Source organism: Cololabis saira, chromosome 14 (assembly GCF_033807715.1).
Source record: "Cololabis saira isolate AMF1-May2022 chromosome 14, fColSai1.1, whole genome shotgun sequence".
Lineage (NCBI taxonomy): Eukaryota > Metazoa > Chordata > Actinopteri > Beloniformes > Belonidae > Cololabis > Cololabis saira.
This window is the reverse complement of record NC_084600.1, coordinates 16,427,018-16,450,891: the sequence shown is the minus strand read 5'-3', so window position 1 is coordinate 16,450,891 and position 23,874 is coordinate 16,427,018. Positions and strand designations below refer to the sequence as shown.

The 23,874-nt window shown below is 40.0% G+C and overlaps 2 protein-coding genes across 2 annotated transcripts; one reads left to right on the top strand and one right to left on the bottom strand.

Moving 5' to 3' along the window:
- Nucleotides 1–575: 575 nt before the first annotated feature.
- On the bottom strand, nt 576–11,429 carry ppm1nb (protein phosphatase, Mg2+/Mn2+ dependent, 1Nb (putative)). Its single transcript, XM_061739943.1, has 6 exons — nt 10,675–11,429; nt 5,295–5,866; nt 2,464–2,581; nt 1,938–2,052; nt 1,788–1,851; nt 576–1,694 (listed from the first exon to the last, which is right to left on the bottom strand). The coding sequence occupies exons 1-6, from the start codon at nt 11,078–11,080 to the stop codon at nt 1,677–1,679; spliced, it is 1,293 nt and encodes a 430-aa protein (XP_061595927.1). The 5' UTR covers nt 11,081–11,429; the 3' UTR covers nt 576–1,676.
- Nucleotides 11,430–13,414: 1,985 nt separating this feature from the next.
- rtn2b (reticulon 2b) lies at nt 13,415–22,774 on the top strand. The gene is made up of 7 exons (XM_061739942.1): nt 13,415–13,492; nt 15,247–15,454; nt 16,127–16,265; nt 18,431–18,500; nt 19,815–19,861; nt 19,965–20,023; nt 20,125–22,774. Exons 1-7 carry the CDS (start codon nt 13,480–13,482, stop codon nt 20,201–20,203), a joined length of 615 nt encoding a protein of 204 aa, XP_061595926.1. The 5' UTR covers nt 13,415–13,479; the 3' UTR covers nt 20,204–22,774.
- The last annotated feature ends 1,100 nt before the right edge of the window (nt 22,775–23,874 follow it).

Below are 23,874 nucleotides of genomic sequence, written 5' to 3'. Positions count from 1 at the left end.
GAACTCAGCACCACTGTGAAGAGGGGCCTGATGCCCTTAATGACTCATGCCAAAGCAATCAGGGGAAAGAAGCAGTGAAGGGCCACTTGAAGAGGACTGCTGATTCAAGAGAGCTGCACACAGCTGGGCCTCCAGCTGATAGTGTCGCCATTAATGATGGATATACAAACGCTATATCTTGTGCCCACCTTTGATTATCCTTCTGCATATTTAAAATGTTTGTTATACTTAAACACAGCTTCTCCAACATGTTACGGGAGTTCAAAAGCACAAAAAAAGGCTTTCTTTTCTTATTACTCACAAGGCACCCACCTCCCTTCATCGTCTCATGTCATTGAAATTCGTTGTCATCTTGAAAGAGGTCCAGTGCTTTCTGGAGAGAGCATCTAATCAGACATGACCGTCTAGAGGAAACTCTTATACGATGAGAGCGTTGGAGGTAAACGCATTGCATAAACAGACTAACGAAAAAGGTTTTTGCTTTCCCCCCTATATTCTTCACTATGAACAAGTTCTAGTTTTGTTTTGAATAATATTTGAATGAATGCATCATCACAAAAAAAATACTGCGAGTCTCCAGTCAGATGTTATTTATTTTGATTTAAAATAATCATTACATTTACCATGTAATGTCTCTTTACAGAAAAATGACTGACAGAAATAACACAGCAATGCAACATAGATAACAGAACCCGTGCAGAAACGGGCCCATTCTGCTGCTTTTACAGTTTCCGTTTCATCAGCTATATAAAAGATGAATAAGGCAGAACAGTACACATCAACCAGTTCACAGAAAAAATACATTTCACAGACACTTTAAGAAAGTGTTTTTCAAATATAATAAATACATAGAAAGACCTGCAAACATGTTTAGATAAGGATCTAAGTATGGGCAGAGACATATGTTTATATCTCTATTTTTTTTATCTTTACGCCGTCCCAACCACACTTACAGCTAAATGGCTCTTATTTTACATATTTAAGAAAAATAAAAAGGTAAACACCTCTTTAGAAAGAATTTAGCTTATATCATGAGATTGTGAAATGTACTTTTTCTTTAAAGAAAATACTCAATCATTGTCAAATTGCATGTCACTGGGACATATATTTATATATATATATATATATATATATATATATATATATATATATATATATATATATAATGTTGAATTCCTGAGAACTAGCAAATGTCTGTTAGCATGTGGCGCTACCTGCTAACATTTGACTCACTGACAACATGTTTTTGCTGGATTTGATAACTTTAGACTTTTGTTATATATAACATTTTTCATACAATTATCATTAAAACACAACCCGATATGTATTAACGCACCTATTTAACCAGAAAAGATGTAGTTTGATACAGTAGTTGCCTGTGGTTCAGTTTCAAGGTCTGTTATGTGGATTTATCGGTTTGTTTCTCTGAGTAAGTTTAACAAAATATCCTTCTCATATAAATATAAAATATCAGGCTTTATTAGATCAATTTTTGCATTGTATTTGTTATCGTGAGATGCTGCTGCCTGGCACAATGTAAACAAACAGCTTTGTTCTTGGTTGTCTTTGTCACACTGGACCGAACTGCACACACGAGGACATGAATGGTCTTAATATATTCACATTAATTACAATCCCTTTGTAGAATCTAAAAGGATAAAGTCCCCTTGGGCTTCTCAAGAGCTTCCCACATCCTGGAAAGACAAATGTAGAACAAACTGGTGATTTCTTCCCCTCCCCTTAGTAACAGAAATGATGTATAGCATAGATATGTCAATTGTACTCACATTTGGTTCTGTAGGGTTGTGTATCTCTCTTTGTTGGTAGTAAGCAGAGATAATACAGTTCCTCCTGTAACACACAGACGTGGCATTGTGTATTTTATCGGTGCCATCGATACACGGACACATAGAAACACTGATTTTGGTGTGTCTTACTTGCTCTGTATCCCTCCACCTGGAGGTAATCCAGGTATGACGGTGGACGCCAAAACGGTGAGGACTGACAACAGGTCAGGATCTTCTCCGGCTGCACATAGTTCATCATAAATCTCTGTCAGGGGAAAGAAACATGCATGTTAATACTGGTATCTAGATATTTACTTAATTTGAATGCACAAACATATATATAAAAGCAAAGTACACAAGTTTCAGCACATCCCGCTCAAGAGGGATAAAGATTACACTTAGTGAAAGCTGTTGTCGGCAGTGGATCAACTCACATTTGGTATTTACTGCATTAGGACAAACACTGTAGGCCATGTGGCTTTAAAAATAAATAAATGAATGAATAAAGGCTGTGTTTATGGTATTAAATGCACATACTCCTGTGCTTTTATTGTTTTGGACCACAATAGTTATTGATATTCAATTTGTTGTCAGTAATAAGTGGAATCACGGATTTATGTTTTTTTTTTTCCTTTGGACAACTTTGCTATCCTGGGCATCATCTTTACTCACACACCTGCCACTTTGGACTCCAGCAGGTCCTCCAGTTCGGCCTCCTGGTGTAACGCCTCTGCCGACAGTTGGGGGGCGCCAGGAAAGCAGAGCAGGATGATGCTGATGTTGTCTAAGCTGCCCTGTGGAACGAAGCGGCGTCAGCATTGGTGACTAATGATGATGATGATGATGTCTGACCTTACAAATGTCAACGTATGCAGCCACCTCATTCTGCGTGGACAGTTTTCAGATGGATTGCTTTCACTCTCAAGGTTTGCACACCAATGTCACACTGATGCGGCAGAGCAGGAAAATATAAATTAAGGTTGACATTTTGAGGCCATTGTGCACATCCATACTGCTCTGTTACATAACTGTGGCGTGATGTCCAGACAGCATGCATGTCAGCATGTGCACAGTGGCCCGCTTTTATCTGGTTCAGTATCTTTCTGTTGATGGAAAATGGGAGATTAAAAGGTTTCATCTACATGCCTGGATGTTTTGAAATAACCCTTCTAAAATAAAGTCCATGTAACCTGTTCTGACACCCCTGTCGTCTATTTTAAGGTGCTGTGTAAACTATTGTACCATGAATAGCAGCTACAGTCCGAGTGAAGCTGAATCACAGCTTTAAGCAGCCGTCAGTGCTTTGCCTTTAAAAGCCAGAGATGTAGTTCACTGGTTCTGTAGCCTATATAGGGAAACAAAACATGTTTTAAAACATAACTGAATCAATATGTTTTTAGAGGACAGCATCTGTATCAGGGGGATTAAACCAAATCAGAAAAAAAACAACCGAGCTTCACTTTGATCTGGAGAACTTGCCGTAAGGCAGAGTCAAGAGCATCATAAGCAAAGTAAAAAATAAACTGAAACCTCCCATGAAAACATCCTTACCAACTGTACATTTTACAATAAATGAGGAAAAACCACTGGATAAGTCTATTTCTTTTGTATCTGTTAATTGTAGGACTTGCTGGTATTTGGTTACAAGTTTGCTGGGATTTTTAAACATAGTCTGCATCTTATAAAACTACCCATGTTTATTTGCATGCAAATATTTAAACTGGATTTCATTAACCTCTCAATGACATCGTACTAGTCAGTGGTTACAATCCTTATCTCAGTCCCACTGCTCTCATAGCATACGGTAGCTTCTAGCTGCCGACCGTCTTAGGCCTGTGTTGAAAAAGTCTCAGATTCTAAATCGATTCTCATATTAATTCCTAAAAAAATCTATTTGTATGTCTAAAGATTGTTTTTTTTAAATTATTATATCATCGCCCGGTGAACTTTAATCCCAGTAGTCGCATCATTTAATTCATGCATGCAAAACTATCAAACAAGGAACCTGGTCAAGTTTAATACTAGTATTAATATGTTGCATAACTACATAGTCATATAATTCAGGTAACAGCTCAAAAAAACCTTTTTAACAACACTAACCCAAATCGATATCGAGTTGAATCGTGATAATCGATTCTGAATCTTAAGAATCGGAATCGATTCTTGACATTTTGAATCGAGCCACAGCCCTAGACTGTCTGCACTACTTTTAACTTCATCTTAGATCTGCAAACCCCTTAATATAAAGTTCCTCGTGTTATTGAAATGCATATACAGGAAAAAGTATGCAGAGCTTTTGGTCTCTATGGTTACACCTCGATAAGTATATGAAGTTGTGAAGTTGAGTGTCTCGAGTGGCTCAGTTAAAGACACTTGAGAGTCAACCCAGCAGTAAAAACAGCACCTACATCCTCGCTCATGAACAAAAGTCTTGTTCTCTAAAGAGCAGTACAGCTTAATAAAATCATGCATTGGTTCAAGCTTAAAAATGACCTTTGAGGATGGATTCATAAGGTTGTGTGTACCATAGAAACTCTCAATGGAAGTTTGCAACGTTCTGCTCAAGCATCCATCTGAAGCCTGTTAAGAAATATGTAACTTGGTGTGAACCTGTATTAAAAAGTCCTAAAATATGCTCAGCCTTTATCCAAAACTGCTCCAACCTGGAGCACTGGAGTACTGGATATAGAAGAGCACTGTCCAACTGTCTACAGGTTCAAAAGCAAGAGGAGACATGAGGTAGTGATTGTGTGGGGATTCAGCATTATGTGTATATAAAATGGTATATAATAATGATTATATTGTTTATGATAAGATTTATATATATATATATATATATATATATATATATATATATATATATATATATATATATTTTACACTTTGGCACATGTAAATCAAAATAGCAAGTTTTAAACGATGCAATTCTTTGTTTTGTTGCTGTTTTCTTAAACTTCTCGTGAAGTGTTGTTTCTTTTTTTTACATGTACAAAAATAAAATAAATACAATCAAATTATATATATATATATATATATATATATATATATATATATATATATATATATATATATATATATATAATTTGATTGTTGTGTTGTATATTATTTATAATTGCTCTGGTATATCATTTATTGATAACGCTCAGGTATAATATTTATAATGCTCAAGTATATTTATATTGATAATGCTGAGGTATAATATTGCAATGAAGTGCTGTACTATTTTCATAAGGTAATAACAGGTATAATCTTTTTTGATAAAGTAGTAAAGCTTGCTGTTATATTTTTTTTCTTATTTTTATTTTCAAGCAAAATTGAAATAGAAACAAGAGCTAGGACCTCATAAGTTTTTTACTTCCTCCTACTCCTTTTCGGGCATGGAGGTTTATTTCCCTTTGATTTTGTTTAATGACTGTTTATTTATATTCTTTTTTTTGTAGTTTTGTGTAATTGTTTTTTTATGTATGCTCGAAATAAAGATTTCAATCAATCAATCAATGAACAAACCTTATAGAGACAGAGATCGATGACTTGGCTGCAGACGTCCCTGAGGTCGGTGCAGACGCGCAGCCGGCTGTGGATGAAGGCGCACAGCTCCTCGTTGCTCATGGTGTCCCACACGCCGTCGCAGGCCAGCACCAGGAACTCGTCGGCCGGGGAGCGCTCCACCACGCACACCTCTGGCTCCGGGGACACCATCTGCTGGCTGGGGGGGCGGTTCTCCGCCCCCTTGTAGCCGAAGTCCCCCAGGGCGCGGGACACCGCCAGGGAGCCGTTGATCCTCTGCAGGGACACCGAGCCCCCCGCGCCCTCGATGCGCTCCTTCTCCAGCGGGCAGTACGGCTTGTGGTCCTCGGTGGAGAAGCAGACCTGCCCGGACCGGCACAGCATGGCTCTCGAGTCGCCGCAGTTGGCGAAGTAGATGTAGTAGGGGGAGATGAGGGCGGACACCACGGTGGTGCCGCCCCGCTCCCAGCCCTCCCGGCGGGCCACGGAGTGCAGGTGCTTGTCCGTCTGCATGAAGCCCTCCATGGCGGCTCCCTTCACCTTCTCAGGGTTGTCCTCCGGGCCAATTCCACCTGTTTGCAGGAAGACGTGCAAATTAAAACAAAAGGGAAACAGTGAGTGTAATTATGAATGTTGTGACTTGATTTGACCCAAATAAACACGAAAAAACACTGTGTTCTGCCAATTTTTTTAATTTTCAAAGTTTGCATCATTTCTTGCACGATGTAAAATGGATAATATGGGATGTTGAGTATGACATGAATGCATTACACTTTGTGAACATTATACGATATAGAGAGAAAAAAAAAGTATATGGCTTTATTTGATATTCATTCAGTCATTGGCCTTTATTTAACCTTGCTTGCTTATGGTAGTCCATCGTGTCCGATGATGACTTCTACTTCTTCTGTTGGTGGGTTCTGAGGTGACTGAAAAGTTCAATACGAGAGCCACATGTTCTATTGCAGTGGGGGCATGTGAGGTTAGTGTTTGTTGTGCTGGTCTTGGCTGCAGGGACTATCTTCCTCTTCTGGCGTTTCCTTTCTCTCGCTGCACTCCTCTCCTCTTCAAAACGTTGAAGCCCAGAATGGCAGAGTTGCCTCCAGAGAGGACGATCCAAGGCAGACCTTTCCAGCTGTGTGGGCTGTATTCCACACTTCTTGAGTGTTGTCTTGAGCTGGTCCTTGTATCTCCGCTTTTGCCCTCCTGCAGATCGTTGGCCATGATGTAGTTGACCGTACAGCAATTGGCGTGGAAGTCTGTCATCTGGCATTCTGATGGTGTGGCCAGCCCATCGTAGTTGGTATTGAAGAAATGTGGCCTCCATGCTCTTGATACCAGTTCTGCTCAGCACTTCTGTGTGTGGTACGCGATCACGCCATGTGAGCCCAAGGATGCGTTGGAGACACTTGATGTAGAAGTTCTCCAGCTGTTGTACATGTCGGCGATACAGGGTCCAGGCTTCACAGCCGTACAGGAGTGTGGAGACACAAATGGCTTGGTAGACTGCTACTTTGGTGTGAATGTTGAGGTCTTTGTTCATATACACCCTCTTACGGAGTTTACCAAAGGAGACTGAGGCAGATCTTATTCGGTTTTGAACATCATTGTCCATGCTGCAGTTTTCGGATAGGATGCTCCCAAGGTATTTAAAGTCTGGGACTACTGCAAGAGGCTTGTCATTGATGTTAAAGACAGGTGATGGTGGTCGAGTTGGGGGAGGGGAGTTCCACTGGCAGAGTACCTCCGTCTTCACATTGTTCACAGTGAGACCTAGTCTGCTATAGGCCTTTACAGCAGCTGTTAGTGTTGCCTGCAGAGCCTCCGATGTATGTGCCACGAAGGCACAATCGTCTGCATACTGTAGCTCCACTATGTTGATAGTTTTGATCTTGGTAGCAGCCTGCAGCCTTCTGATGTTAAATAGTTTCCCGTCCAACCTGTAGTCCACCAACACACCACTGCTTCCTTCAACCTCCTTGTGCAGCAGCCAGGTGACGCACATGAGGAAGATGTTGAATAGCACTGGTGCAAGTACACATCTATTCTACTACACATTTATTTAACCAGGCAGGTCATTAAGAACACATTCTTATTTACAATGACGGCCTGGCAAGCGACAAGCACTACTTGAGGGAAAGGGAAGTGGTTTAGACAGTAAAACACAGTAAAATTGTAGCTCTACAAAGGTAGAAAACCATTAGGTAGCATTTTTTGGCAAAGCAGCAGAAATTGGCATAACACCGGCCAACCCGATTGCCTTCACCCTTCCTGACATAGTGAACTTTTTTAGCCCCTTTTTTTGACTATTTGACTTGAACCTGAATTGAATTAGATGCATATTTTTGAATGCCATGAACAAATGGAAAACAAATTATCCAGCAATTCACTTTAATACAAAATAACAAAATTAACTGAATAAAATAAGTATCTTTCTTAAACAGAAACGTGTCCTGCTTAACTTAAAATTGTATAAATTAATATAAAACAATAGAAAGAAAGCAGAACATCCATTCTGTAATAGTGCACATTTTTAGTGCAATAACAAAAGTGTAAACAGAAAGTCTGTAGAAAACTTGTAAACATATTTTTGCCTCAAAGGCCATGACTGTAGGCTACAGTTGTAGTAAAACAAACTTGTGAACTCATCAGCTCAATGCCATTATCCATTGGCATTTTATGACTATTTTTTGACTCTCACAGTAATACGGGACAAAGTGCGTCCCTTTTCAGCTCAATACGGGACGCGTACTTTAGTTTATAAATACAGGACGATTCCTTTTTTCAAGGGACGGTTGGCAACCCTACCGGTAACAGATGACACATGTGTGAATTGTTCTGTGCATTTGCAAATCATCCTGTGAATTTGTGGATCGGCGTTTGCATTTGTGACTTTTGACACTGTTCTAGCTCCATAGGCATAGATGACTCGTCTCCTTGGGCAGCATGTCAGCTGAATGAATGATTGTCCATAAACATCCTCTGTGATACTCAAAAAGGGTATTTATTTTTACACACAAGCTCCTTTCTAAACAGTGAACTACATGCACTCATAAAGCTATAACTTGCATGAAACCAGTAAAGCTGCAAGACCAAAAACTGCAACAATGTGACGCCAAAGTTAAGACGTGTCATCTGTTACCCGTAAATCAACTTGTAGGTTCTTCCTGGTTTGTTTGGGTCAAATCAAGTCAAGTCACAACATAAGTCAAAAAACTGTGTGCTCACCGGTAACCAGCACACCTGCCTGTGATTAGCCTCACCTTTATGAAACTTATTCCCCCAAACTCCATATACCTCCCAAACTAGATAACTAGACAATTAGGTCTGCGGAGAGGATAATTGGGACTAATGTCCCGTCTATCCAGGACCTGGACCTGTCCAGGACCAGGAAACGGGCTGGTAGCATCTCTGCAGACCCCTCACACCAGGACACAGTCTTTTTGAACTCCTGCCCTCTGGACGGCGCTACAGAGCTCTGTAGCCAAAACCTCCAGACTCAGAGACAGTTTCTTCCCCTAAGCTGTTGCTCTGATGAACTCTCATCACCCCTTACAAACACCAGGAAACTGGACCATATTAGACCGGTCATGAAATCACTACACTAGCTTCCAGTGAGTCAAGGGATAGAGTTTAAAATCTTACTGCTGGTCTACAAAGACCTGAATGGTCTTGGACCAAAATACATGGTTGATCTGTTAGTTCCCTATGAAGCTCCCAGACCCCTGAGGTTCATCTGGATCTGGTTTGTTGTGGTTCCCAAGAACCAGAACCAAGCAAGGTGAGGCAGCGTTCAGTTATTCTGCTCCTCACCGGTGGAACAAACTTCCTGTAGACCTGAGGTCTGCTCCAACTTTAGATCCTTTAAATCAGGCCTAAAAACATTGTTTACTGAAGCGTACTGTTAAATTAAATACATACCTGCTGTACTCTACTGCCTTTACTTTTTAACAACTTGTGCTTTTTATTATTTTACCTCTTTTCTTATCATTTTATTTGTTATTTACTGTTTAATTGTGTCTTGCTGCTTTTAATGTTGATGTAAACACTTTGAATTACCTTGTGTTGAATTGTGCTATAAAAAATAAACTTGCCTTGCCTCATAGAGTCTCAGAGTAATCAATCACTGTGCAATAACAATAATAATTAAAGCTGCAAGCAGCGATGAACGGGCCGTCGTGCGTGCAATTTTCACCAATAAAGGTCAAGGACTCAAAACTCCAAAAGTCCGATGACACCACCCATGACTCTTTATGTCATACCATTCAAAAGTTATGGCAGAAAATAGGGACTATCAAATATCGACCAATCAGAAGAAGGGGCGGGGATAATTTGCACCAATTATGTTCAAGGACTCAAAACCGAGTCCGATGACGCCACCCACGAGTCTTTATATCAAACCATTCAAAAGTTATGGCAGAAAGTAGGGACTATCAAATATGGACCAATCAGATGAAGGGGGGGGGCGCGCTTTTTGGTGTCTAGTGTCCCAACGGTAACGCTTTTGACTGAGAACAGTAATGCGTATGGTCGCAGGATGGAGACGCATATTTTGATGTATAACACACCTGGGTGCACGTTACGGTTCGGGCTGTATTAACGGCCGAAGAAATGGCATAAATTGCGCCAAAATTACACAATTAATTCAAAATGGCCGACTTCCTGTTCGGTTTCGGCCATGGCGCCAAGAGACTTTTCTTAAGTTGCGACATGATACAGGTGTGTACCGATTTTCGTGCATGTACGTCAAACCGTATTGTGGGGCTTGAGGCACAAGAGTTTTCTAGGGGACGTTGTTGAACCATTAGGCCACGTCCATTAATGCAAACCATGAAATATCAAATTTTTCGCCCAACCTGGCTTCCGTGCCAAATTTGGTGACTTTTGGAGCACGGTTAGGGGGGCAAAAAGGCCCTCCTTTCGTGGGATGAAAAAACAAAAATAAAAACGAGAACTCGTACAGATACAATAGGGCTTTCGCACTGTAAGTGCTCGGGTCCTAATAATAACCACAATCATATGCTGTAACAATTCACCTTTGAATAATCATGTCTACCTCATACACTTTAAAAAGATTGTATACATGTTAATAAGAGCTGTCATTTGTCTATTTACTGTACAGTGAGCAAAATAATCGGAGTCAAATTCCCTGTCTTGTTTGACCTGACTTGGCCTAATAAACCTGATTCTGATACTGATTCTGATACTGCACCTACTGTGCAAAAATGGCACTACAATAATTCACATACCCACACAAGTTATTAAATGGGGAGCACAACACAATACAAAATTGGCTCTAACAATGAATAATCTGTTTTATTATTAAACAATCTAATCCTAACCACCCACATTCCTGGGTTGTGGGTCTGTAATTTCTCACCTGCAGCCAAGATGTTTCCCAGGAGGTGCTGCGAGCAGTACTGGGCCACCACGCTGCCTGCATGCCCATCAAACACGGCGAAGAAGCTCCACTCGGCCAGCTCGCCGCCCAGCTGTGGCACGCAGTTGTGGAAGTCCTCCATGTTGGCCCTCCAGCCCTGCATGCTCCCCAGGGCGTAGGTGAGGCCCCAGCGGGCGCAGCCCTCCTCCGTCAGCTTGTCCAGCACGGGCCGGTCCAGGTAAGGGCTGGGGATGACCTCCTCCCTCTCCCCCTCCCCTGGCTGGTCCCCCTCAGCTGCTCCCCCGCGGCCCCCTTTAAAGAAAGAGCTGACCCTCTTCTCTGTTTCCTTCACCAGCTGCCGCACGAATGCCGGCATCTCCACGCTGCCCTTCCTGGACGTCCTCATGACTCTTATTCACAGCTGATGTGGATGGTCTGCTGTCCCTGCTGGGGGGGTTGTGGCTGAGCTGGGGGGGCTGACTCGGGGCCTGGGCAGCGTCTGCGTAGCCCTGCTGCTCCAGGGATCAGACATCAGCTGACGGATGTTCTCTGCGTTGGCTGCTTCCCCCTCTCTCACTGCTCATCTCCTTCCTCCCCTCTCCCTCTCTGGAGACCTCACTGATCGGCGCTCTCTCCTCCACTCATCCTCTCTGTCCTCTGTGTACGGTGTCTTCGCGGTGCTGCTGTGATTTCAGCTTCTCCCCGGGTTTTCATAGCTCTTCCCTCTTTCACAAGCTCTCCCCCGGCCTTGTTGTTCTCCCTGCCTCAGCTGCGATTGGCTGGCTATTTGTGCACACCAATCCCTGCCATGGCTGCGATGCCAGTGTCATCATCCTCCTATCTGCAGCTCTGCCCCTCCCACACCGATGGTAATCTCAACGTTTGATCTGGTGGGATTATGGCCGTGCGGATTAAATGACCGCCAGCCATTTAGCAAGTCTGTGATGATGGGAAACTTGTTTATAACATTTGTCATAAGTCCACAGTGATCGTCCTCTTCAATGAATGCCTGAAGCTGAATCTGCAGCACATTCATTTCTTCAGTTCTGGGTCAAGGAGGAGTCGTTGTGTTGCAGATGAATTTACAAACACCAACGCTGGAGACTGAAACATACAGATAATAATAATCATGTAGGGCAAATCTGGCTCCAGGCAGGGTGCAGACATTAGATGGCAAAGATGGCATCATTATTAGCCACAAATCTGCCTGTTTTTTTATTCACATAAAAGCAAATAAATGATTGACAGTGATTAAGTCATTGTGATTATAGTTGGTAATGAATGGTATAAGATTCAGCCTTCTTGGCTTTGAACAAGAGTTTTGGTTTCACATGATCGTGCATTACACTGACTTTTATCTTAATGAATAAAAACCTATGTTTTGAAGGGGCAGGATAAACTTATTACCAACTACGTACAGTGGCGCCACCAGGGGGTGGCCTGGGGTGGCCAGGGGTGGTCATGGCCCCCCCTAAAAATTTGCTGGCCACCCCACTGGCCACCCCACTTGCCTCAATACGGTCACATAGATTGTATCGTCAGTTATGCGTTACATCCCAAATCATTTGGGCCAAATGCATATCAGTAGGCGTTTTTTTTAAGTGTTTTTGAGCCTAATAATAATAATAATAATAATAATAATAATAATAATAAAAAATATATATATATATTTATAAATATATATATATATATATATACAAAAAATAAATACATAAATTATATATATACAAAAAATAAATAAATAAATTATATATATATATAAATAAAATAAATATATGATATATTAAAATATATATGATATATATTATATATTAAAAATGCATATACATATATGCCTTAGGTTTTAATAAAACCCTAAACGCTATAACTTGAAGAGCTAGATAATGAGCCAAGGTCAACTCCGAGGTCTAGTGACATCAGTGTCACATCATTTGTGTGAAAGTGGACGACCGTTGAAATCAAATGCATTTAGTCAAAATACAAGTGGATGAACCACAAGACTTCTGGTCACATCAGCTCTGTGTTTCTCAATGCAGAACCGAAGCATTCAGTGTGATGTGGACGAGGCCCGGTTCTGTTCTGGAGCTGCTTTTCTGCATCTGCAATGAAAACCCAAGGCAGTCCTGGTGTTCTAAGTCGAAATGTGCCGCCCAGAGTCAGGAAGCTTTGTGATGTGTCTGTTTGTGTCCTCCAGCACGGCCATGACCCAAAACACAGAACTAAAAACAGCCTAGAAGAGCTAAGAACGAAACACTGAAGTGTCCTGCTCTAAAGTCCTGTTGAGCATCTCTGGAAAGAGCTGAAACATGCAGTCTGGAGCAGAAACCCTTCAAACCTGAGACATCTGGAGCAGTTTTTATGTGTTTTTGTACGAGGAATGGCCCAAAATACCCGTGTCCAGGTGCAGCAGTCTCATTGAGCGTTACAGAAATCACTTGATTGCAGTGATTTCCACCAAAGCTTTATCATGAGTGCTGCAGGCTACAGCTGGTGCAGATAGCAGCCTCCTCCGTACATTAAAAGCTGATCCTCGCTGGCACGGCTGTGTGCAGCTCGGCCTACAGCTGGCTGAGGAAGCACAAGACTCTCTGCAAGCTGGGGACGTGCACATGCTGACGTCTCAGGTTCCCACTTTCAGTGTGTGTGTGCGTGCGTGCTCATGTGTGCAGGGAGTATCCAATACAGGATAAAATTAGGCCAGGCAGGCCTTATATTGCTGACTGAGCTGGGGACGCCAAAAAAAGCCTGGGGTGCAAGCCAGCGGTGGACGCGCAAGGAAACGAGAGCAAGCAGGATCCCGCTGAAATGGCCACCAAACGTAAGGAAATTCAAAGTGTCCGTGTGAAGTGTGGAGTATTAGAGGGACCTGTCAGACCCCGGCTGTGACGGAGACGTCTGTCCCGTCTCCTGGGCAGGTGTCAGCGTAGTCGGGGCCACAGATCAAACGCTGAACAGAGGGACTCTTTCATTGGGTGAACAGACAGCTGGAAGGAGACTTGTCTAAATGAGAGTCTGTCATTGACGGGAAAAATGTTCTTTGTGTCATAATTACAGTTGTTGGAAGATTGATGTCATTTTACTTTGCTGTACATGTTGCATCTGTTGTGAGGCTTACGATCAGAGCTGAGTTATACCATGTTTGGTGATATCAAATAAGATTTAACTATTTATTTCCATTTTATTGTCTGTAATTCAGATTTTATGTTTGTGTGTGAGTGTAGTTGTGTATGTTTTGGTAAGGTGTCCCTCTGCTTTTTTAAAAGAGATTTATACGCGCATCTTGTGGTGAGAGAAGCTCTAAAATAACCATTTGTGTGTTTATTCATTCAGAATGGTGTGAACCACTTTATTAAAGGCATTTATCCAGTTTTCCCCTCTGAAACCAGCTCTCATGGCAGCAAAATCATCAAAGTCTAAAGATGCATCCTCCCTGTAACAGACTTCTTCCCGCGGCCTATTTCATGCCCACTGCTTCAAAAAAGATGAGCTGGTTCTTCCTCTCATATATGATGTAACGGTGGCAGTCTGCCACCGAGGGTGTGTTGTACTTCTTCAAGCAGCTGCTGGTTTGTTTTTATTGAAGAACTTGATCCCAGTTGTCGGACTGAAGCGTGAGTGTTGACGTGTCGGTGATGCTTTCACAACATTTTAGACAAAACTCTCATGAGATCAGGTGAAACGGAGTCTGAGCCTCCTGTTGTAGTTCTGCCAAAAAAAAACGTTGGTTTAAGTGACAGAAACATGGAGACATGACAGATCAGCTTTGTGGTCTTGTTTTAATTCAAAATGAAAACTGGAAGCAAAGCAAGGCAAGTTTATTTGTATAGAACAATTCAACACAAGGTCATTCAAAGTGCAACAATAAAATCAACATTAAAAGCAGAAAGACACAATTAAACAGTAAATGACAAATAAAATGAAATAAAATGATAAGAAAAGAGGTAAAATAATAAAAAGAAAGAGGTGTTAAAAAGTAAGGGTAGTAGAGTTATGAATCTTTATTTTGGCTTGTACACACTTTTTGCAGAACAAGATGAAAAGGAAAGAAAAAAACAACATTTCTTTTGCCGAAAAGGTGTAGGCTGAAGCCGTAGCTTATAGTGCCTACCCTTTTTTCTTATGATCAGCAAAAATATGAGACATTAGCTTTTACTCCGTGGAAACAAACAATACATAAAGAAGACAAAAATAAGTAAGACAAAATATAAAATTGATGTTTCACATTCTAGAATGTTTTTCATAGTATACTTTATAATTATAGTGTTTTATACTTATTTACAGTATTTTCTTTAAACAATTTCTTAAACTTGAGGATAGAACGACACATTTTTAGGTTATTACAACTATTCCAAATTTCTCTAGCCTTAACTGACAGCAGGTAAGCATTTAATTTAAGAGTACGCTTCAGTAAACAGTAATGTTTTTAACCCTGATTTAAAGGAGCTGACAGTTTGCCTTCACAGAGATCAATAAGCAGTAATTTTTCTGTCCCTCACTTTGAGGCGTCTGTACCTTCACTTCACTCCATCATTCAGTCTGCATGATTTCCTGTTTCTATCCACTGTTTTGCAGTTGTGGATCTGATGTACTGGAGGAGCACGAGGCGGACCGGCGTGGTGTTCACAGGCCTGGTGATCGGCCTGGCCAGCCTCTTCCAGCTGAGCGCCATCACCGTGCTGTCGCACGTCTGCCTGGGGGTCATATCCATCACCTTCTCCCTCCGTCTCTATTATAAATTGCTGGAGGTGCTGCACTGGAACCCGGGTGTCCACCCTTTCCAGTGAGTCCATCCAGCCTGATGCATCCCTTCCACATTGAAGCTTTTTCTAGTGTCAACAATTTGATTAACAATCTGCAGTGGTGGACAGTAACGGAGTAAATTTACTTGAGTACTGTACTTAAGTACATATCCAGAGGATTTGTACTTTACTTGAGTATTAGATTTCTTTGGTACCTATTACTCTTACTTGAATACATTTCCAAGACAAATATTTTTACTTTTACTCAAGTAAATTTCTAGGAAGGCTGAAAAGTACTCGTTACTTCAGGTCTGCTCTTTCCACAGACATTTATTTTCAAACTTTTATTGTGTCTGCCGAAGCAGAACTACCTCTCTGCTTTCAACAACTCAACATCGAATTCTCAGAAACAAGAGTTAAAAGATCCTTAAATTAATTTAGAAAAAATATAGTAATTTACTGATGTGGAAAATAAGAAATTTACTCTTACTCTTACTTTTACTTAAAGTAAATTTAAAAGCATTTACTTTTGGATACTTAAGTACCTTTAAAAGCAAGTACTTTTCTACTCTTACTGGAGTAATATTTTGACTGAGCTACTTTTAGTTGTAACGGAGTAAATTTTGACCACTAGTATTTGTACTCTTACTCAAGTACTGGGGTCGAGTACTCTGTCCACCTCTGACAATCTGTGTGTGTGACCTTGTGCCCAGGTCGTATCTGGACTACGACAGCTCTCTGACCAATAAGGAGACGGTGATGCTGGTGGAGGAGGTGGTGCTGCTCATCGCGTTTGCCTTCACAGAGATCAAACGCCTCCTGTTCGTCGATAACATGATCGACTCCATTAAGGTCCAGTGTGATGACGGAAGGATAACATCTATATTTACATTTCACATTTACATGAAACATTTTCATTGTCCCTTGAATTTAAAAAAAAGAGCCTCACACATCATGTCACAAAAGAAACAGAGCGAGGAGTTTGTACTTTACAAATATTTGGCCCCATCTGGTGGAAATATTAGAGACCACGTTCTGCTCTTTTAAAAGAGTCATCACCTGACGCGTTAATGGAAAGATGGTGTGAATATGGCGGGGGATACAGGATCAAAGTGCCCCTTTCAGCTGTGACTATTAAACTGTGTTTACAGCAGCGGGTTAAAAGGAGGGAGTCATCACCTACATTAAAGTCTGCCTCACAGCTTTGCACTGCCCTCTTGTAAAGCACAGCAAATGTTAAGTTAGGTGAAAATAAATGTGGTAATATTTTATTTATTTTATTTATTTATTTTTTGCACAGTGATAACACAATAATTTTTTTTTTATCATACAAGGACAAATAATTTGTGCAGGAGAGGAAAAGAAGCCCGAAGGGCTTATAAAAAATCCTCCCCCTCAATACAAAATCACCAAAACAAATCAGTCAATAGCAAAAGAATAGAAAGGAAAAAAAGAAAAGGTAAAAGAAACAAAGAAAAATACAATAAGTACACAAACAAAAATATCCATGAAATGGCAATTTCATTTCAGTAAGAATAGCCTGATTAATTTTGTCTAAATAAAAGATACCCCACCAAGCTGGTCCTAAACATTTTTAAGGATGACACTAACTTAAGAGATCTATCTAAACAGTTCCAGAGTTGAGGGCCATGGAATTTGATAAAGGATTGGTGACTGCAGGTACGACAAAGAGGTAAATGAAAGTTCTTCCCACCTCTAACTGAATAAGAATGAATATCTGATGATAACAGAAAAAAATTATGAAAAGTGCCTGGAATGTCTTGTCTTGAAACTTGTTAATAGAAAAAATTGATAATAATTTAAATTTGCTAAATAAGGGTGCAGAAGGTGCTTGATGAGAAGAATATGAGATAATTCTCAAGAATCTTTTCTGAATTAAAAATAATTATGTAAGGTACGAAGAATAAGAAGCGCCCCAAACAATGTTGCAATACGTCAAGTATGGATAAATTAGACTATAATATAATATCATGAGACATGACTGATTAACAAAGAAAGAAACTCTTCTAATAATACCATAGGATTTCATAATTTTTTTGCATACATACTCAATATGTTTTCCCCAGGTTAATCTTTCATCCACTAGTACACCAAGAAATTTGACACATGAAACCTGTTGGATTTCAATATTATTAATTTGGAGCTTTAAATCCTGCTCAGGGAAAAATTTGTTTTTGTTTCTAAAAAGAATATAATTTGATTTATTTATATTTAAGGAAAGCTTGTTCGTCAGAAACCATCTTGAGGCGTACCGGTATTCCAACATGGTATTGGCATTTCTTAAAAGACATTCAAAATTAGAATGCGACATGACAATGTCGATATTGGTAAATCCATCTACGATCTTGATGCCGACTCAGTCGTCTGCTGATCTGAACTGACATCTTCTTAAACATGGTTCAAAACAAAGTGAAAAGGTTGTGTTTTCTTAAAATGTTTGAGTTGGTAGTTATTACAGAGACCAAAATATACAGTTTTTAGCACAAGAAGTACATTTTTCATAATGTCATCTTAGTGTGTAAGTATTCATATTTGCTTATTTTATTTACTGTAACATCACAGACCAGGATCAGAGGAGAATTATCCAACGTCCTTGTTTCTATCTTCACTCAGCCTCACGTCCTGCTTCAGTTGCAGCTTTGACGTGGATAAACACAGAGCTGTTACTCAGAAGGAGCCTGATGGATGAGTTGCCCCCCTCAGTGAGGAAGTAATCCTCAGTAAAATACAGGAAAGGTTTGAGGTTGCACTGCTGAGAAGCACAAACATCTGAAGAAAACCCCAAAAAGCAAAATATGACCTCTTGATAATAAAAAAACAGAAGATTTCCTGCAGCTCAGTTTCATAAATGTTTGTGTGTGTTTGCTCTGTAGCTGAAAGCAGATTCTCACATGTTTAAAGCCAAATATCTCCCTCTTCACACGGCAGAAACACATCTGTTCATGCAGTTTTGTTCACGACTTAACTCACGTACGCGTCTGCGCTCTTTGTCACAGTTCGTGGTGCTCCTCTACCTGCTGACTTATGTCGGGGTTGTAACCAACGGACTCACGCTGGTCATCGCTGGTGAGTTTCACTCATTTAACCATTTGAACTTTTCCACACCAATGTTAAATTGTATAGTATAATATAAGACATCTTATATCCTTTTTTTCAGCAAAACTTGGGGAATCTGATGATGTTACTAGTATTTCTTTTTACATTTTCAGCAACTGCATGAACACACCTGAGAAATAACTACTCAGAATGTTTTATCGACAAAAAAATAAATATGTCATATAAATAAAAGAAAACACATAAATAGATGAAAAAAGGCATTTCGTAAAGCTGGAAGATGTGATCTGAAAACAAACACCTGCATGATGTCCTTATAAGGAGTTTTAAGGGTTAAAGAAAACAACTTTAAGAGGAAAAAAGACTCTTTACACACTCACATCCACTGTCAAGATCCATTCACACAGACACGTTTTCGTCCATCCATCCATCCATCCATCCATCCATCCATCCATCCATCCATCCATCCATCCGTCTCTTCCTATTCAGGGTTACAGGGATCTGCTGGAGGCAGGAATTAACCCTGGACTTGTCATCAGTCCATCACATTGCCACATATAGAAAAAACAACCACACAAACCCCCCTAAGGGTCAATTTAGGAAGCACCAGTTAATCTGACATGCAGGTTTTTGCAACCCATGCAAGCCACCAAGCTGCCTACAGCCAGAGTTTATTCAGAACAAGTGTAATTTCACTGTAGCACAGCTAAACCATCACACTTTAATCACATCACATAATCCTTGTGTTTATGGCTACATGTGCATGCATGGGTATGTATGTGGATGTGTATTCGGGTATATCTGTAGGGTGTGTATGTATGTATGCATGTATGTATGTATGCATGCAAGAAGGTATGCATGTGTAGATATATTTATATAATTATGTGTACAATCATAGTAGTGTATTCTTGTGTAATTTTGGTAAAGTTTTGGATATATAGCCTATGTTAATATACATTGTAATTTTGGTAAAGTTCTGGATATATATGTTAATATACATTGTTGTAGTACTATAAAGTACTGTATTACTAGAATATGTTTTGTTTGTTTGTCAAATTTTGAATAGTAAACAAGGGTTTGGCGCCTAAAAGCTATGCTTCTGCCAAACCCTTTTCGTTCAGCCATAGTTTAATTTATTTTTTCTGTTTTGTTCATGTTTGTTCTTTTTTTATGATGTTGCTGCTGAACGAAATAAACAATCATTCATTCATTCATTCATTCATTCATTCATTCATTCATTCATTCATTCATTCATTCATTCATTCATTCATTCATTCATTCATTCACTTTAGTGAAATAAACCACTTCTCTGTTCCTGTTTTGCAGCCGTGATTGCCGTTTTCTCCCTCCCCCTGTTATACAAGAAGCAGCAGGTGAATTCCAGTTTTCTTTAATTTAGAAAAGCCATCTTTGACATGTGAGAAATAATTCTCAAACTGGATTTGGTTTGACTGTTTTTGTCATGTTTGGCGACAGGTGCGGATAAGAAGGCTGGCCAGAGCGGTCAGATCCCTCGTGAGGAAAATCAAAAACCTGTAAGTAAACTGCTCCACAAACGATGCTCTTTTCTTTTCTCTCAGTTTTAAAAAAGTTGATACTTTTTATTGCAATGTTTTGTTTATTGTCTGTATTGCAGGTTTGGCGGTGTGCAAGCGTCGGCGAAGGCCTCTCCTGAACACGCACATGCCCCCAAACCGAAAGCCAAGTCAAAGTAACTCATTAATCACGCGCTGAAAAGGTTTGGGATTTGGGAAATGCTGGAATGGGACATCCTCCGTGGGGCCGACGGCGGGGCAGCACGTTTCCATCCCTCCACCGTGATTGTTTATGGGAGCAAGATTTAATTGATCCTGACAGCGGAAACAAAGCTGCCATTCACTCAAGGAGAGGGGGGGCTGAGAAATGAGGTGGGGAGTTTTATTCACTGAGATGCTCTCTGTGGGCCGCGTTTAATGTTACCACTTCACACGGTCATCTTCTCCACGTAGGGAGGATAGTTTTTCTCTTTCTGTGGCTGTGTTTTTACTTTACTGATGGACACTGTGTTGGTGGCGAACAGCAGTTAGTCATGACACAACACAGATGTGTTATTTCTGAGTACGTATTTATGATTGTTCATTGCTAACAAGGTAGAATATACATGATGTAAAAATAATCTGTCAAAAATCAAAGTTGTTTCTTAGAAGAAGTAAGTCTCAATGATGAGAGCATTGTCCTCGAGCAGACCCAAACCTTTGCTCAGAGAGCCGTTTGTTGATTAAAGTCCGTCCGTACAGATGAAACAAAATCACTCTGATGGAGCTTGACGGCATTTGAGAAGTGCAACTTAATATAGAAGATAAAACATCCATAAGATAGCACCTTTTTACTGCTGATCAGGTGGGAATCTGAAGCGGCGTCTCTTGGCCACCAGGGGGCAGTGCAGCTGAGCTGAAAATCAATGCCGCCTTAACAGGCAAAAATGACAACCCAATATTTTCTCCATTTAAGTTCTGTTTGTACACACATATATATATATATATATATATATATATATATATATATATATATATATATATATATATATATATGTGTGTGTATGGTTTCTAACGTGGTAATCTCCACATTTGGTTTGTTGGTAGCTTTTTCTTTCATGGGGATTTATTAATATTTATTATTTCATATGAATAGGAGTATCAGTGTCTCAACTTTTGAAGAATGGTTTAGTGTCCCTAAAATAAATGATGGGAAGAGCAGACCAGACAAATGTGGGTTACTTTAGAGTGAGATTTTAAGAGCATTTAAACTAAAAACACAACATTACTGAACAATATGAGAGTAGTGAGAGTGAACCAGGAAAGAGGCAGACTTTAAAACCAGGACAACCAAGACTGTGCATTAATTCTTCAAGATACAAGTCCTTGCTTAAAGTAATACTTGTTTTTATTTGAGTTCTGACTCACTAAACTTTATCTTAACTAATATTGCCTCCAATCAGCTGTCTGTTGCGTGAACTGGATGGACATAAACTGCCCTCGGAGGACATCTCAGGAGATAGAACTGTGACCTCAGTAACGGGTGCCGTTTTTAAATGAGTCTAAACTGTCAGGTCGAGAATGATAACGTGTTTGGGGATGGTTTGATGATATCACTGGCAAATACACCATATCATCCACTTACAGAAAACATTAGGTTACAAATAATTCTCCCCCAATTTTGAGTATTTTTTTATGGAAATAACAGATAATATCATCAGCTTTTAGTGGCAGCTTTTCACCCAACAACCTTGATATTTCTGTTAGTTGCAGTAAAAGAACATCGTATTTCGATGAGGTCCTGCTGTTTGCATGAATGTGTGCGTTTCTTTCAGAATCTAACTCACACGTGGCTATGAAATTACACCGACGACCTCATGAAGGAAAGATCTTTCTATTGCTCAGATATTCTTGAACCAGCAGTTTCAACAATATCTAGATTGTGCTGCACAAGTTGTCTCGTTGGCTTCAGAGCAGCGCCACAGACGGCCTGGACCCATCAGCTGTGATCTGGCGTGGTTGGGTGTTTCACAAGCATGAATTATCTAATAGTATAATTCTGGGGGACAAAGCTGCCAGACATGAGCCAATAAACTGTCAGCAGTTGTTTCAGTGCAGCTTCTTCCCCAGCAAACCCTCATTAGGACATCAGATCAGAAACCGCGGCCTCTAATAACCAAGTTGCACTCATACTAACATGTCTTAATTTGTTTAAATGACAGATTTTACATATGTGCTGCATATATATGTTTCTTCAGTCACATATGGAGGTGTCAGGTGTCGAGATCTATGAGTAGTTCAGCTTTTCTTTTCTTTTTTTTGTCTGGAACATGCTGCCAAACGATTTTCATAGAAGCTCCAACAAATCCCTGCAACCCTAAGACAGTTATAAGCGGATAAAGATAACGCACAGATGGATGATTTTCATAAAATTTTCACAAGAAGCGTGAAGCAGCATTTAGTTCCCGCTAAAATGTACATTTTCTAGGCTCTTATAGCCGCAAACCAGCACACACAGTCCAACACACTTTGCAGAAGTGTACTGGACTATCAGTTTGATGACATGAATCTGGTTTTGTTGACTCTTGCTTTCAGGAAAAGAGAAAAGAGAAAAGAGAAGCAGCACAGTCGTGGTCTTTTGAAAACTTCAAATGCTTAAAGCCACAATCATTGCTGTCACTTTTATTCTTAATGTTAAAATATTTTCAAGGGTATTTATTATTTCATCTTGTATTGTTGCTCCCCAATAAAAATGTCTTTAGTACCAATGTTTTGCACTCTGAAAGGCATCTGTGTGAATTTTCTTTGAAACTTGTGTAACTCATGAGTGATGATACTCAGGGATCATCAATGAGCCAGCGAGTGCGAGATGCTGGGGTTAAACTTGAGCCTCCTCCACAGTGGCGTCAATTCAGTGGAAGCTAAGGTATGGCAAGGTTACGGGTCACAGAACTTAACTAGAGTATCAATCAACACGTCCAGCAAATACTCATCACAGAAGTCTGACTATGTAGCTTATCTGTGTGGTCAAGAAAATTGGAACTTTTTCAAATGCAGTCTCGATCACTGAAAAAACTCAAAATCTTACCAGGAATATTTGTCTTATTTCTACTTAGAATGTCTCATTTTTAGTCAAAAAATCTCATTACACTTAAAACAAGAGTCATCACCAGAAAAATAACTTGTTATTTGACCATGTTCACCTGTTTCAAGTAAATTTTCACTTGAAATAAGTAGAAAAATCTGCCAGTGGGACAAGATTTATCTTCTCATTACAAGCAAAACAATCTTTTTCCATTGGCAGATTTTTCTACTTATTTTAAGTGAAAATCTACTTGAAACAGGTGAAAATGGTTGTTTTTGAGTCTTGTCTTAAATGTAATGAGATTAAAAAAAAAAAATTAGACTAAAAATTTGACATTTTAACTAGAATATAAGACAAATATTCTTGTTAAGATTTTGAGTTTTTGCAGTATATAAAAACTAGTGAAATCGATCATGTTGTTCTTATTTGCATTTGTAGTTATTCCATAAATGTATTTAAAAAAACAAACATTTACATTTAACCCTTGAAGCCAAGGTGTGGCGGCTGCCGTACCTTGCCATACCCAATTGACGCCCCTGCTCCTCCATCATCCATACATGTTTGATTGCTTTTGATTAAGAGGAGCCAGGCACCGCTGACGTCACTGACATCCTCCGGGGACTGCACTGCCCCGTTCGGCCACTAGGTGTCACTCTTGGAAAGAAACACAAGCAAAAGCCTCCACGGATCCAAACACACTTGATTCACAACAAACACCTGCACCATCACAACAACGCACACACCACGTCATTTAATTCAAATAAACCTGATCGTGAAAAGAGTTTTT

Bases quoted from the DNA above. Each gene is read 5' to 3' on its own strand.
- ppm1nb (XM_061739943.1), bottom strand. From the start codon at position 11,080: ATGAGGACGTCCAGGAAGGGCAGCGTGGAGATGCCGGCATTCGTGCGG. The intron at 5,867-10,674 runs GTGAGAAATTAC...TCCTGCAAACAG, and splicing joins GGGAAACATCTTGGCTGCAG to GTGGAATTGGCCCGGAGGAC. The intron at 1,852-1,937 runs GTAAGACACACC...TGTGTGTTACAG, and splicing joins GGTGGAGGGATACAGAGCAA to GAGGAACTGTATTATCTCTG.
- rtn2b (XM_061739942.1), top strand. The intron at 18,501-19,814 runs GTGAGTTTCACT...CCTGTTTTGCAG, and splicing joins ACTCACGCTGGTCATCGCTG to CCGTGATTGCCGTTTTCTCC. The intron at 19,862-19,964 runs GTGAATTCCAGT...GTTTGGCGACAG, and splicing joins TGTTATACAAGAAGCAGCAG to GTGCGGATAAGAAGGCTGGC.